At 40.1% G+C, this 14,293-nt stretch overlaps 1 protein-coding gene across 1 annotated transcript in view; it reads left to right on the top strand.

Annotated features, from left to right (window-relative positions):
- Nucleotides 1–14,293, top strand: part of dpy19l1l (dpy-19-like 1, like (H. sapiens)) — a 40,565-nt gene that overhangs the window by 22,505 nt on the left and 3,767 nt on the right. The window contains exons 11-21 of the mRNA XM_074683975.1: nt 1,477–1,563; nt 1,718–1,777; nt 3,020–3,100; nt 3,221–3,322; nt 3,415–3,486; nt 7,058–7,137; nt 7,579–7,603; nt 10,534–10,653; nt 10,750–10,924; nt 11,980–12,079; nt 14,137–14,262. Of these exons, the coding sequence (XP_074540076.1) occupies nt 1,477–1,563; nt 1,718–1,777; nt 3,020–3,100; nt 3,221–3,322; nt 3,415–3,486; nt 7,058–7,137; nt 7,579–7,603; nt 10,534–10,653; nt 10,750–10,924; nt 11,980–12,079; nt 14,137–14,262 (1,028 nt within the window). The remainder of the gene's footprint in view (nt 1–1,476; nt 1,564–1,717; nt 1,778–3,019; nt 3,101–3,220; nt 3,323–3,414; nt 3,487–7,057; nt 7,138–7,578; nt 7,604–10,533; nt 10,654–10,749; nt 10,925–11,979; nt 12,080–14,136; nt 14,263–14,293) is intronic.

The raw sequence follows: 14,293 nt of genomic DNA, 5'->3' as shown, positions 1-14,293 counted from the left end.
GTGTCCACTAAGGGCATTTGTCTACTGACAGGGCCTGTGTCCACTAAGGCCCACTTAGGGCCTGTATCCACTAAAGGCCTGTGTCTACTGATAGGGCCTGTGTCCACTGTAAGGGCTTGTGTTCACTGACAGGTCTTGTGTCCCCTTAGAGTCTGTGTCCACTAAGGGCCTGGGTCCACTGACAGGCCCTGTGTCCACTTAGTGCCTGTGACCACTGACAGGGCCTGTGTCCACTAAGTGTCTGTTCCACTGACAGGGCCTGTCAGTACTAAGGGCCTGTGTCCACTAAGTGCCTGTGTTCACATAGGGCCTATGTCTGCTGACAGGGCCTGTGTCCTCTCAGTGCCTGTTTCTACTGACAGAGCCTGTCTGTTCTTAGGGCCTGTGTCCACTGACAGGGGTTGTTACAGTAGCAGATCTTGTTTCCTGTTCTTAACTGATGCAGTTCAGTGTTTTTTAGTATAAAAACAGCCTTAGTGTCAGCTTTTGAGGACAGTTGAAAATGTGTCAACCTCTGGAACATCCCAGCGCTTGAAAGTTTTATGTCACCAACCATTCAAAACCAAAAAGAGATGGTTCTTTTGGTATCAGCTCTGTCAACAAAGATGGAGGCCATTAAGAAGGCCAGTGCCCAAGGAAACAAAAGGGCCACTCAACAGCTTCCTTTACCTGGCAAAAGTGGGTGGCCAAGAAGTAAGGTTGGGGCCACCAGTGCAAAAACATGATGTTGGTGGACACAGGCCCTAAATAATGATTGATCAATTTTGTTCTGAAAACAGTGATGTTGTAGTCAACTTTGATGTACATCTTTCCTACTCATTTCCTTTAACAAGTAACACAATGTTTCAGCTTTCCATCGCTCGTCTCTGTCGCTGCGGCTGATTCAATGTGAATATTTTTCTGAGTGAGGAGATATTTTCTATTTGTACGATTCTTTTATCTTTAAAAAATGAACGGCAGCTCCTGATACAGCTTCAAGGTTATAAAGCCTCTGGTAGGGGATCATTGCCATACTGTCTACATAATGCAGAGTGGTGCATTATTTCCCTCTTCACAGTGGGATTAAGCATCAAGAACTCATGAATAGGATTATATTGTGCTTGTGGCTGTGTATTCAGAGTTTATTGCATTAGTTTAAGTCTGTGGAGTGTTTCAGAAAGTCTTATTACTGGAACTTAAAGCAGCCTATCCCAGGCCTGGACCACCCTCCAGCTGCAGAGAGACTGAGATGCTGTTTTTTTGCAGGCGACAGTGAGATCTGAGTGTTGTTATGAGTGCCACAGAAACAGGCTGTGTCCCTGAGCTCGCTGCCAGGCTTGAAGCTTGGCGTTGTTTCTTATTACACAACAGATTTCACACATCAGGCTGCCAGAAAACACCAGTTTGGTGTGTGCTGCGCTGTCCACTCACAGCCCCGTGAACACCGCAGGACTGTGACAAACCAGAGCTCCTCTCCTTGTTTTTGTTATCTCACAGATCACACTCGGCGTCTGCTTTGTCCTGATGTTTGGCAACTCGATGCTTCTCACGTCTTTCTACGCCTCCTCGCTCGTTTCCATTTGGGTGAGTCGGGCCTCAGAGTCATTCTTACTGTGTGTACAACCGCTGAATAAACCTTCCCTGATTTAGTCAGAAAGAGGATTTCAGTTTGATCCACAAATTAAATGTGTATAATAACACTTCAGACTGTTCAGTTTTTCCTGCTTTTGAATTTCAGGCCATCATCGCACTGAAAGATCGATTCGCTCAAGTCTTCAAACCTGGCATCCTTTTATGGGTATGTATACTTTGTCTTTAAAGGTAGGGTCTGCAGGAATTTTGGTTATGTGTCAGTAAACACAAACTTCAACTTGGCTCCTCCTCCTTGGCTCAGTGCCAGCAGCAGCACACACCCACAGCCTCCAACTGTGACTACGTGAACACACTCACTAGCCCAGCAACCACCTATAGCATCCCGTTTCTATGTGGGAGATATTCAAGAGTCTTGCACCTGACTTCACATGTTAGCACAAGCTAATTGCAGGTATTTGACACATAGCTGGTTAGCAGAAAGCTAACTTGCGTTGCTCTTCATCTCGTGCTGCTCTCCGGGAGTCCGAAAGAGGCTGAAAGTCAAGCCAAGCTTCACCCTTTGGGTGTGTTTTTCTTCCTCTGTGCTACGTCCACTATTGTAGACACTCAGGACAACTTCTTCCACTTGCTAATCAACACACAAAGTCACTTGCGCACTGGGCACTCTGTGATTGGCTGATGTAACTACGCTTACTCACCACCCAGAAATAGGAATGTCCCAATCTGATGCACTGATTACTATCAGTGCTTGATACGACTATTTTGGAGGATCAGGTAGCATCCAATTTCATTACGTCATAGGGACCGATCCAGCTTTCACATGTTTTCAGCACCGTCACGCTTTACAGCTGCTGTAAATCAAACCCCATTGCAAACATGTCAGCTGTGAGGGACTACTTTTTGTTGGAAAGCAATGATAGTAAAACAGCGTCTTTCAACATTTGTAAAGTGTTGAAAGATGTTTTTTAAAGTGAGTAAGACAAAAACACCGCTAAATAAGGCTCTAGTTCTCATCAAATCGTCGTAAATCGGCGCTACCTCCGCTGCAGAGCCACAGCTGGCTACGAGGAGCTCGCCGCTTAGTGTATCAGTCCGCGCATGGCGTGCCAGATATAAACAAATGCAGGTAGTCTGCCAAGACGAAGAGACACGATGAGAACTAGAGCCTTATTTAGCGGTGTTTTTGTGTGAAAGTAACACGCTGAAAATTCTCTGAATAAAGCGTGAATGCAGACTGATTTAAGATTTTTTCAGTGGGAGTCCGTTTATTTGTGTTTTTGGTCAAGTAAAATATGGCCCCGTCTGAGTGCAGAGGAAACCTGCAGAGGAGCAGGGAGGGGGTGTTTGGTGCGAGCGCTCTGGGATTCTGCTGCACAAAAACACTGCTGTAGGGGTAATTTCTGCCCTAAACCTTGCCTGTCAGTGTGTTTCTCTCCTTCCTCCTCAGGTCATGCAGGGTTTGGCGTGGTTTGGCTCCACGGTTCTGCTCAAATTTATGCTGTCCACGGTCCTCTGTGCCTCAGACGATGTAAGTTTCTCTCTTTGTTTTTTGCTGAAGCTACAATTCTGGAAAAAAAAAACAAAAACAGAAAAATTAACACACTTCTTCTCATGTCTGTCACGTCTGTATTTTGGTTTCGTTTCACAGGCTCACATTAGTGGACTGATAAAGTCTAAATTCACCAGCTACAAGGATTTCCACACCCTGATGTACACATGTGCAGCTGAGTTTGACTTCATTGAGTTGGAGGTGAGGACTGGGACATCTTTCCTCTGAATCACTCTGAATAGAAAGCTCTGCCTCGTTTATTCAGACTGTCTCCATTTCTGTCTCTCCCACAGACGCCTGTACGCTACCTCAAAACGTTACTTCTGCCCGTCAACCTGCTGGTGGTTGCTCTGATTGCTTGGAAGGTGAGTTTCCTCAAAGATTCAGGGCAAAACACTCCAGTAAATCCAGTGCCTCAATCTTTAGATTCAGCAAACACAGAGTAAAATATTTCAATCATTCACTTCTTTAACTGTGGCTTGAGGTTAGTGGAAGTAGTAGTAGTAGTAGTAGTTTGAATGCACTTCTTAATTCCGTTTCCTTTCCAGCAAGACTTGGCACCTGCCCACACCGCCAAAATTCTCTCTCTCAACAAATTAGACTATGCTGCTCAGCTGATGTGCGCTATGAAATTGTTTTATTTTAAAGGAGCGGTGAGGAGAAGGAATATTACCTGGCGAGTCAAAGAACGATTAATCTAAGTCTTAAAAAAGTTCTGACTACCTGAGGATAAAACGACAAGTAACCAAAGATGAAACCAGCTTTTTAAGACGCAACAATCCAAGAGAAAATAGTGACTTATGTGTCTTCTTTATAAAAACTCAGCAATTTGAAAGTAACACAAATTATTCACTTGTCTAAGTCACAAGTTGCTGTTTATATACCGCTAAAAAAACCCCAGCAATCACTCACAAAACTGGGCAGAAGTCAAAAATATCTCCAGCAACATTGCAAAAAAATGAAATTTGACAGTGTTTTTTGTCTTATTTTAAGTCAAAATTGTCTTATCACACTTAATATGAGCCACATCCAACTTATCTGTCAAGAAAAAAGTCGTTTCAAGTTGTTTAAAGACAAAAATAGGGTCTGAATTGCTCGTAACAAGTCATGATACAAGCAACTTTTCTCTTTTTCTCTGTCAGATTTTTTTGAACTTGTTACAAGAAATTTAGACCTCATTTTAGACTTAAAATAATTTGAAACAAGACATTTTTCTGTCCTGATTAGGTGAATCTGACTCATATTAAGTCTAAAAAGACATTTTCCCCTGAAAATAAGACAAAAAAACTTGATGAGATTTCAGTTTTTTTGCAGTAGATGCAAGTAAGGAAGTCATTTTTGAGGTTTTAAACCTGTGAGGGTGAAGTTCCTGTGAAGCTTTTAAAACCAGAATTACGCTGGTTATCTGAGGTGATAGAGTGAGGTTCTACTTTTTTACAAGCGATCAAAAAATGTGACGCTGACTGGAAACAGAAAACTGCAGATGTCCTGTTTGAGTCTTTTAATACATCGTTTTGACGCAATACTAAGTCTGATTCTTATTAGGGTGGCACCGGTCACAATTTTCTGTCCAATCACTGATCTTTAAAAAGCCTGACCTGCCGCTACCAATTTTATTATTATTATTTTTTTTGATTATTTTTTAATAACTGACAGCATATAGCTTCAATATTCCAATCTTATTTTACTGAAAATCATTAAACAATACCGGTGAAACAATAAAATCTTTATGTTTTAACTAGTGCTGTCAGGGGATTAAAAAAATTAATCTAATTAATTACAGGATTTGTAATTAATTAATCTAATTAATCGCATTTTAATCTCATATCTGCTCAAGGTCCCAAAATAAAGAATAACAGCGCTCTCTCTTCCCCCGGTTCAAAGCATGTTGCTAGGTGTGATACATTCAGGGACCGTCGGAAATTTGAAAATCAGATGAGAACACCACTTTTTTCATGTAGGACAAACAGTTTGTAAATGCTAGACATTTGAAAATAAGTGCGTCTTTGAACGCCTCGCGAGTTTGGGATCCAGATTAATCTGCATTAATTTTTATGATGCATTAATTTGCGGTGTAATTAATTAATCTAATAAACGCGTTAAAATGACAGCCCTAGTTTTAACTTCAACAACCAATAAAGTGTCCTGAGTTTTAGGTCTTAGAGCAAAAAGCAACAATGGCTGGCTGTCAGACCTTCCCAGAGGATTATAAGATCAGTTTCATATGTAAGGATGGGCCGATCACTGATCCCCTAGAATCAAGGAAATCGGCTCTGATTGATTGGTGCATGTCTGATTCTTCTGCCTGAATGATTCAGTCTGCTCGTTAGCTCACATGAAACAACTTCAGATAAAAACATCACAGAGAGTAGTTGATTCTGAATTGGGTTGGGTACTGAATTAGGTTCTTTTATAGGTACCAACTACATTCTGTCTGTAGTACCGAGTACAGATTACTGTAAAATGAAATTGCACCATGTTTAGGTACATTAACACATTCTTGTTACTGGGAGGGAGTGGAAGAGTAGGTGATTTTCCACGCATGGAGAAATTAATATTTTACAGTGGCTGTGAGGAGTTTAAAAGTGATCTTGAAAAGTGTCTCTTCTAGATATATGTCTGATTGTAATCCACACTTTAACATGAGGTTAACAGCACCAATAATGCTGGTTACAGGTTATTTTAAATTGCTACTTCATGGCTTCTCGATCAGGTCGTCCAGGGCTGGATTGATTTACGCACTTTTAAGTCTCCATGACAACACCACGCCAGCTGATGGAGTTTAGTAGAGAGAAGAGAGATCTGTGTTTTTCTCTTCTGAAAACGATTTCTGTGATTAATTCTGTAGTGATGGTGGACACTGGAGCCTAACTGTCAGACAGAAAAAGGACAGAAGAGCAGAAGAAAGATAAACAGGAGAGAGATAGAGCACGAGCTAAAGGCTAAAACGGCTAAACTGCTTGTGATAGCACAGGGCTGCCGATAGCACTACATAAAGCCGGCTACTACAACATTTACTTGATGTCACCTTTTGCAACTAGACATTCGTAACTGTACTGATAAATAATTTACCTCTTTAAATAGTTAGTGGATAAATAACAACAGTGAGGGAGTGACAGATTATTTTCCATGTGAGTTACTGTGATAATATAACTTGTTACACTTAAAATGTAGATTTAGGTAAAGAAGATCTCCCCAAAAAAGACGCTTTAACATGGAACATTTGGAATTCAATTTAAGAAGAGCTGTAACTCCAAGAGTCAAAGACTTTAAATACTGTGTAACTAAAAACAAAAATATGAAAATAAGATAAATACAGTAAATCTTGTTTTTAGCATCTTTTCTTTTCATATCTGTGGAAAATAAACCGTTTCCCATGAAGTCTGTAGAGATGGAAAGTACAGATGTCAGAAAGTGTCAGAGCTGCAGTTTGTAGCCAGCAGGCATCAAACATGAAGCTCCAACAGTTCAGAGCCTGGAGACTCTGGCAGGAGACGGAGCTGTGGATCTGTCTCCTCTGATTACTTCACCAACCGTTTTTTTTTTAACCCTTTCTGAGATTCAGTTACTCTTTTCCTCTTTCTGAAATCTGCACTTGTCTCTTTTGCTCAGCAGCAGAGCCGTGGTTGACATTAACATGTGTAAGTTTCAGCCTTAAGATCGGAGGACAGGGAGATTTATCGCTGATTCCTTGAATGTGAAATATTTAAAAGGTGAAACTTGCGGCAGAAATCACTGTTAAAGAGCTGCTCTCTCTGCGGTTTAATCTCATTACGGCCGGCCCACGCTGAGCTAAGAATACATGAGTTGATTTGACAAAGCGTGATGCTCATGCAGCGGCTGAGGAGGATCTTCTTATCCTGAACATATACTTTGAAAACAGAGGGTTTGGAGAGACCTCCTTCAGGTTTTACTCTAACGCTGAGTCCTTTTCAGACTCTTCAGGACGTGGTCCGGTTTCTGAGGGACAGCGGGAAGACGTCTGCCAGGGCCGACGATGCTGATGAATCTGGAGGGTGAGCATCGCTGAGCGAAACACATGAACACATGAATCGTCTTATTCCTTTAAGTTATTACATCATCACAGACTGACCAATCAGAGCTCACCTGTCTCTCAGGTGCTTCTTGATACCAGATGATAAGAACTTTCTCCATTAGGGGGCGACATGGGCGAAATATGTCAGGATTTAATTTATGGAAATTAATTTTATCACGTTGATTTTTCATATTCAGACTTTTTTGCCCCACAAGTATAAGTTTTAGCCCCAAATATTTCTCATCCTGGGCTCTGAACCATTTCCATGCTCCATTTTTTTTCATTTTCTGCATCATTTTGCAACTTCAATCTGGTCTTGTGTCCTTAAATGCCTCTGCACAGTTCAGATATGGGCATAAGGTGTTTGCACATCTTTTCGTATGTGCTAAGTTTACATGTCTCTGTTTCTTCTTTGTTCCAGGTCTGAAACAACCGGAAAAGGAGAGGTAAGGGAAGTTTTTTAAAGTAGGGATGGGTACCAAATTGGGGTGCACCGATGACAATTTTCTGTCCAATCACCAATATTTAAAAAGCCCAACCCGCCAATTTTTATTTTTTATAACTGACAGCATATACCTTCAATGTTTCAATCTTGTTTTATTGAAAATCATTGAACAATACCTGTGACATGACATGAATGCAGCATTGTAAGTCTATATAGTGGGATTATCAGTCCACCAGTCAACAGCAGAAGCAGGGTTTAGCTCCATTCATTCAGACGAGTTAGCGTTTTTTAAGCACTAAATTCAACCTGTTATCAGCATCAAAATGTTCGGTTGTTCTGTGGACAGTCTGTAGAAATGTTACTATACAACAGAGGCAACGTCTATCAAGTTTTGCCCGTCACAGAGCAACCGGTGTTTTGGAGTTAATAGCGACCAAGCTAACTGGTGACTCTCAGCCGACAGTTTAGGGATGGGAATCGAAAACCGGTTCCTGTTGAGAATCGATAAGAAATGTTTCAGACCATTGATATCATTAGCCTTTGTGCTTAACGATTCTCTTATCAATTCTTTACATTGTGCCGGAGCCGCCGGGCCTTATGTTGACAAGTCTGTTGCAGCTATCTTAGCTTAGCAGTTAGATAACGTTTCCCAAGAATACTCTGATTCAGGATTTTCAGCTTGAAGTTTAACTGAAGAACTGACTTCATAAAGAAATGTACATTACTCCCTCAGGAGATTCATATTCAGTACATTCAAAATGGTAAAATCACTTTATTTACCAAAATAACAAAATAGCGCAAGCTTGATGCTAACGTATATGGGAAACTGCATTGATATGCTAGCAGTTAGCATACATCAGTATAACTTCAGCTTCAGAATAGAATTTCAACTTTCATCACAGAAACATATCACATCAACTCTTTGTAAAAATTACTGAGAATTTCAAATGTCAAAAGCTAACAGGCTAATGAAAGGCTCATGGCTGACTTCATGACTACGGAAAGGTTCCAAACAACTTAAACCATTGCTATCACCACTTTGAGACACTAGATGGCCTACTTGAATTATTTATATATTAAAACACAGAACATCAACGTCACATTGTGTGTAATTTTAACCTGTTTCTGTTTAATTATGCCCAGAAATATCCAGACTCAGGGACCAATTACATTTTATTCACTTACAGTATAAACTCAATTAAATGTTGTTGACACAGAAAACCTGTAAAGCTACTTTTTGTACCAAGAAAATTCACAACAGGAATTGATAAGGGAATCGATAAGCAGAATCAATAAGGGCATCGGTATTGACAAAATCTTATCAATTCCCGTCACTACGAGTACCAAAAATTGTTACCCTTAGTGCCAATACTGATTGCCAGGGACTGAGTATTGATACCGTATTACTTTGATTGTGTTAAGATTAAAATATCCTCTTTGTTTATCTTGAAACATCATCTCTGGATTTCACAGTTTGAACATTTGACCAGACTTCTCCAGTGAATTCGTGTCTCCCTGTTGGCTTCATCTCCTCTTCTTAGTAAGAAATGAAAGGCAGCATCCCATCTGCTCCAAAACGACACCGTGCTGCTCTTTGTCTGTAATGTCTTCTCAAAGGAGGGAAAACGCCAGCCGAACGGCGAGGAAGCTTCCTCACTTTTACAGATAATTGCTTTAATGTTTCTGTACGGCTCAATGAGTTAAACTCCAGACACCCAGGGGTATTCTCCGTTCTCTGAAGCAAAGCTGTGCTAAAAAAAAGATCAAAGCATCCAAAAATGTCATTATACACTCTGTCCACAAAATGAGCTTTCCTCTCCCCACGTTAGATCAGTTTCACTTCAAGTGGAGCCGCCTCTAAAGATCGGAGCGTCTCTGACCGTTCAGCTGTGACTTATGATTTCATTAACACCTAGAGAGCTCACTTAAAAAAAAAAGGGAGAAAGTTTGAGTCTTTTTAGGGCGCAGTATTAATCAGAGCGTAATCCTTGAAGGCTAACGCTAACCTACTTTGCAGATTTACCATCCATTAACTTTTAGCGCCTCCATTGCTTTAATGAATTGACGAGTTTGTGTTAGTGCTGCTACATTTAACATCCATGCACCGTCAGAGAGGAAGAGTCCAGAGAGCTCCCTCACATCACATCACACCAATCATTATAGAATAGAATAGAAAATACTTGATTTATCCCTGCAGAGACATTCAGGAGGAGTCATGGCAGCAATCAAGAAAACAAAAGTTAGAAAGTGTGTAGAAAGAGCAAAAAGCTCCATAAGAAAATAGATGCTGACAGCTTGTCCATCATTGTCCAGTCAGCCAGCCTCCACCTCCACAGGGTCCAGGACTGAGCTTCTTCAGCAGTCTGTTCAGTCTCTTGTCTCCTGTCTGTGAATAGCATGATGCTACTCTGCCCTCTGGTATTCCCTCTGTTGCTGGGTTAGCACGGCTAGCTCATCCATCTTATTGGAGATAGATCTTACGTTCCCAATAACGATGGATGGAAGGACAGGTCCATGTCGACACTTCTTAGCTCACACCTGAGAACCAGCACGTCGTCCTCACCTCCTTCTCCTCACCTTGTGGGGAAACATCTGGCCTAGCACCAGTTAGCATTGACATGCTACAGGCTTCTAACAGCTGATTTCACATGTAAATAATGCAGCTGTGATTACATGTAGGATCTCCAGACAAACACAGGAGAAAAAAATACTAAAAATGTCACTGGAGACAAAAAGTTTGGTGTCCACGACCAAAAAATGAGCCATACAAAGTAAGAGCCACTGCAACAGGCAGCCATAACCAACAGGGTAAAAATGTTGAACATGGAGCCGTTTCTTACTCCAGGAAGTGGTTTAGATTATCTGATCCGTCCTCCTGACTCGGCTCCTTCCTGTGAGATGTAATCACTTTGTGAACTTGTCTCCGTGCAGATGGTGTACCACAGTCTGCAGCTGGTGGCGTTCGCCGTCCTGGCGGTCCTCATCATGCGCCTGAAGCTTTTCCTGACGCCGCACATGTGCATCATGGCCTCTCTCATCTGCTCCAGACAGGTCTGCCTTTCACTTCTAACACCGCGCCAGTGATGGTTTCTTTTTCCTGTGTGAGCTCACTGTCTCTGTAACACCACCTGTCTCTCTCTGTCCCAGCTGTTTGGCTGGATCGGGGAGAAGCTCAAACACCAGACTGCGGTGTTTGTGGTCCTCGCCATCATGGCCATTCAGGGAGTGGCTAACCTGCGGGCTCAGTGGGGGATTATTGGAGAGTTCAGCAACCTGCCACAGGAGGAGCTGTTGGACTGGATCCAGGCAAACACCCCTACTGGTGAGAGAAGAAACTGCTCTTCATAATAAACAAAACTTTTGATATTTTGTTACATAGATTAATTAATTACACCACAAATAAAAATTAATGCAAGATTAACTCATTGAATTTGTAAACACCAAAACTACCTAAGAAGAATGGACTCTCTTTCTGTTTTTGATTCAAAAAACAGACAAAACATACCTTTTTCCTGGTGGCTTTTTTTGATCACGTTTATCTCGGGCGCTCCACCCTTTGATCCTCTCCATGATCTCTGTCGTCTTTTCTCACGATGGCGCCGCTCTTTCTCTCTGAACTACTGTAACACATCCTCAGTTGGAGCGTGAGCTGCCTGAACTTTTCTGACTTGCAGCGTCTCTCTATGTCTCTGTCATCTCACATCTTCTCCTCATATCCATGCTGAGCTCTCGTCTAAAGAGCGCACCGCTCTCACCCACAGTAGTTTACGAGCAGGATTTTGATTGACAAGCTCCAACAGACCCCGTCTCGCCCTGCTGAAAACACATGATTTACTTCTGTAGACGCAGTAAACGATTGCAAAACATCAATGGCAGCGAACACGGACATTTTAATATTGACCAGTTGAAAAAAATGTGGATCTACAAATCTTCTCCTCTTCATGTTTTCATTTGATCAGTCATCACTACAATTTTGTAATATCCTTGACTTCAGATTCTTTGTTGGGGACCTTAAGCAGACATGAGATTAAAATGTGATTAATTAGATTAATTAATTACAAATCCTGTGATTAATTAGATTATTTTTTTAATCGCCTGACAGCACTAGTTTTGTTTCAAGAGCTCCACTTTTTACTTCTTTGGATGTGTTTGCTCCAAAATTACTGCACAGATTCAGGATCTGGAAAATCTTGTTAATGATGGTCGGTTAACTCAGAGAAACTAAACTGAAGGAGAAGAGAAAACTGTGATTTCTTTCAAGATCACAAAACAAACATAAAAATAAAGGGTAGTACGTAAACATTGAGAAAATATCAATGTGCTCTCAGGGAACATTTCCTGTGTCTGATTGTTCTGCTTTGTGTCTGATCGATGAAGATGCCGTGTTTGCTGGAGCCATGCCCACCATGGCCAGCGTGAAGCTGTCGACGAGTCGGCCCATCGTCAACCACCCTCACTATGAAGATGCTGGTCTGAGGTCAGTGGTTTCACAGCAGCACCACACCTCTTCTACTCAAAACTAGGACACATTTTTTTTTCAAAGCGCCCGTACAGTTCAGGTACACATGTGGGTTTTTTTGTTGTTTTTTTGTTTTTTTTGTTTTTTTAATTTAACTCCTCCATTTTAGCCTTTGTTTGTAAGCTGGGTTGGAAAAAGGTTGATATGTCAGATATCTGTGCATTTTTTGGGGAAAGAAATGGCTCCTGATATAGTCTGTAAACATCATCATCATCATTCAGCTTTTTCTCATGGTCAGGAGTTTAAAAAGGAAACTAATCCTAAAAACCTGAAAAATCAAATAATCACATTTTAAACTAAATTAGCACCCCACAAAAATCACAAAAGGATCAAATTGGGAGAAGAGTTTATCCTACCAGCCCTAATTACAAGAAAGGACAGATAAGACGTCAGAGAAGATGAATCCCAATTGCAGCTTTTCTGAAAATGTAAATAGAGTAAATACGGGAAGCACAATTTGGCTCAAAGGACCAATCACAGGGCTTGCAGTTAAGTAGAGTTTCATGCAGAAGTATAAATCAGGCTTTACTCACGTGACAGTGACGTTTCTTTGGTAAAAAGTTGAGTTAAAGGAAAAATAACATCAGATATGTTTAAATTGAAATCACTGAGCTAACTCACACTGGATCCCCACCGTTGTGCTCTGGCTGCACCCCAGCTCTGGCTATATATATATATATATATATATATATATATATATATATATCCTTTTGTGATATATATATATATATATATATATATATATATATATATATATATATATCCTTTTGTGATTTATATATATTTATATATATATATATATATATATATATATATATATATATATATATATATATATATATATGAATAAAGTATGATTGATCATTGGGTGGGAATCGAGGGAATAGTTACTTATTTCTAAGTCTTTTAAACCAGAGAAGTCTTTAAAAATCTGAAATGGATCGTGTTGGGGGTGGAAGATGGAGGGTTTTGTCTTGATGCATGTTTTTATAGGGGTTGTTTGGTCACTTATTTTTTTCCTTATTTTTTTTTTTTTTTTTTTTATTAGTTACTTTATTTTATTTTTTATTATTATTATTATTATTATTATTATTTCAATTCTTTTTGTTTAATTTTTTTTTACTTACTTTTTCTCTTTTTGTCAAGCACTTAGTGGTACCACTCCTGTGTACAAAAAGTGCTTTATAAATAAAGTCTGATTGATCATTGGGTTGGGAATCGAGGGAATGATTATTTGTTTTTGGTATTTTTAACCAAAAAAGTCTTTAAATATCTGAAATAGATTGTGTTGGGGGTGAAGGGTGGAGGGTTTTATATTGATGTGGGCGTTTATGGGGGTTGTTGGGTCACTTTTTTTTTCCTAATTTTTATTTTCATTTTATTATTATTATTATTATTATTATTATTATTATTATTATATATTTATTTTCTTTCTTTTTTTTTTTTTAATTCACTACTTGTTTTCTTTTTGTCAAGCACTTAGTGTTACCTCTCCTGTGTATGAAAAATGCTTTAAAAAAAAGTCTGACTGATCATTAGGGTGGGAATCAAGGGAAAGATTACTTATTTCTAGTCTTTTAAACCAAAAAAGTCTTTAATATCGAAAACAGATTAATACTAATCTCATATTTTTTTCACTTAGTGTTTTTTTTTTTTTTTGCAAACAGGAAAAGCAAACTTTCCTGCTGCCTCTATAGTCACATTAAAACAGTCTGCTGTTTTAACTACCGGCTCCAATAACAAGAGCTCCTCCATTATGCATGAACCAGGCGTTGTCAGGGTCATTTACATGATTAAAAATCTTCAGGGTTTAACTTCCTGCAACAAGCATCAGATAATGCAGAGGGGTGGCATTTTTTAAAGACTGGTGAGATCCACTGTACACATACTTTGAGTTTTGCTTTGCCTTCATCATTCTGTATTCTTTTATTTGGTTTAGACTTCTTCCGCTGTGAAAACTCACTGCAGAAACTTTGGCTGAAGTTTACCTCATACATGATATTTGTGCTTTGCAGGGAGAGAACCAAGTTGGTCTACTCCATGTACAGCCGCATGTCCGGAGAAACGGTGAAGAGGAATCTGATGAAGCTGGGAGTGGACTTCTTCGTGCTGGAGGACTCGTGGTGCACGAGGCGAACCAGGTACCTCAAACTCAGACCCTCCACTCACAGT

The sequence above is a fragment of the Halichoeres trimaculatus genome, unplaced genomic scaffold (assembly GCF_033239565.1).
Source record: "Halichoeres trimaculatus isolate MK-OKI-2021-1 unplaced genomic scaffold, fHalTri1.1 fHalTri1_scaffold_12, whole genome shotgun sequence".
NCBI classification, from domain to species: Eukaryota; Metazoa; Chordata; class Actinopteri; order Labriformes; family Labridae; genus Halichoeres; species Halichoeres trimaculatus.
Note: the sequence above shows the minus strand (reverse complement) of the source record. Positions and strands in the feature narration are given on the sequence as shown.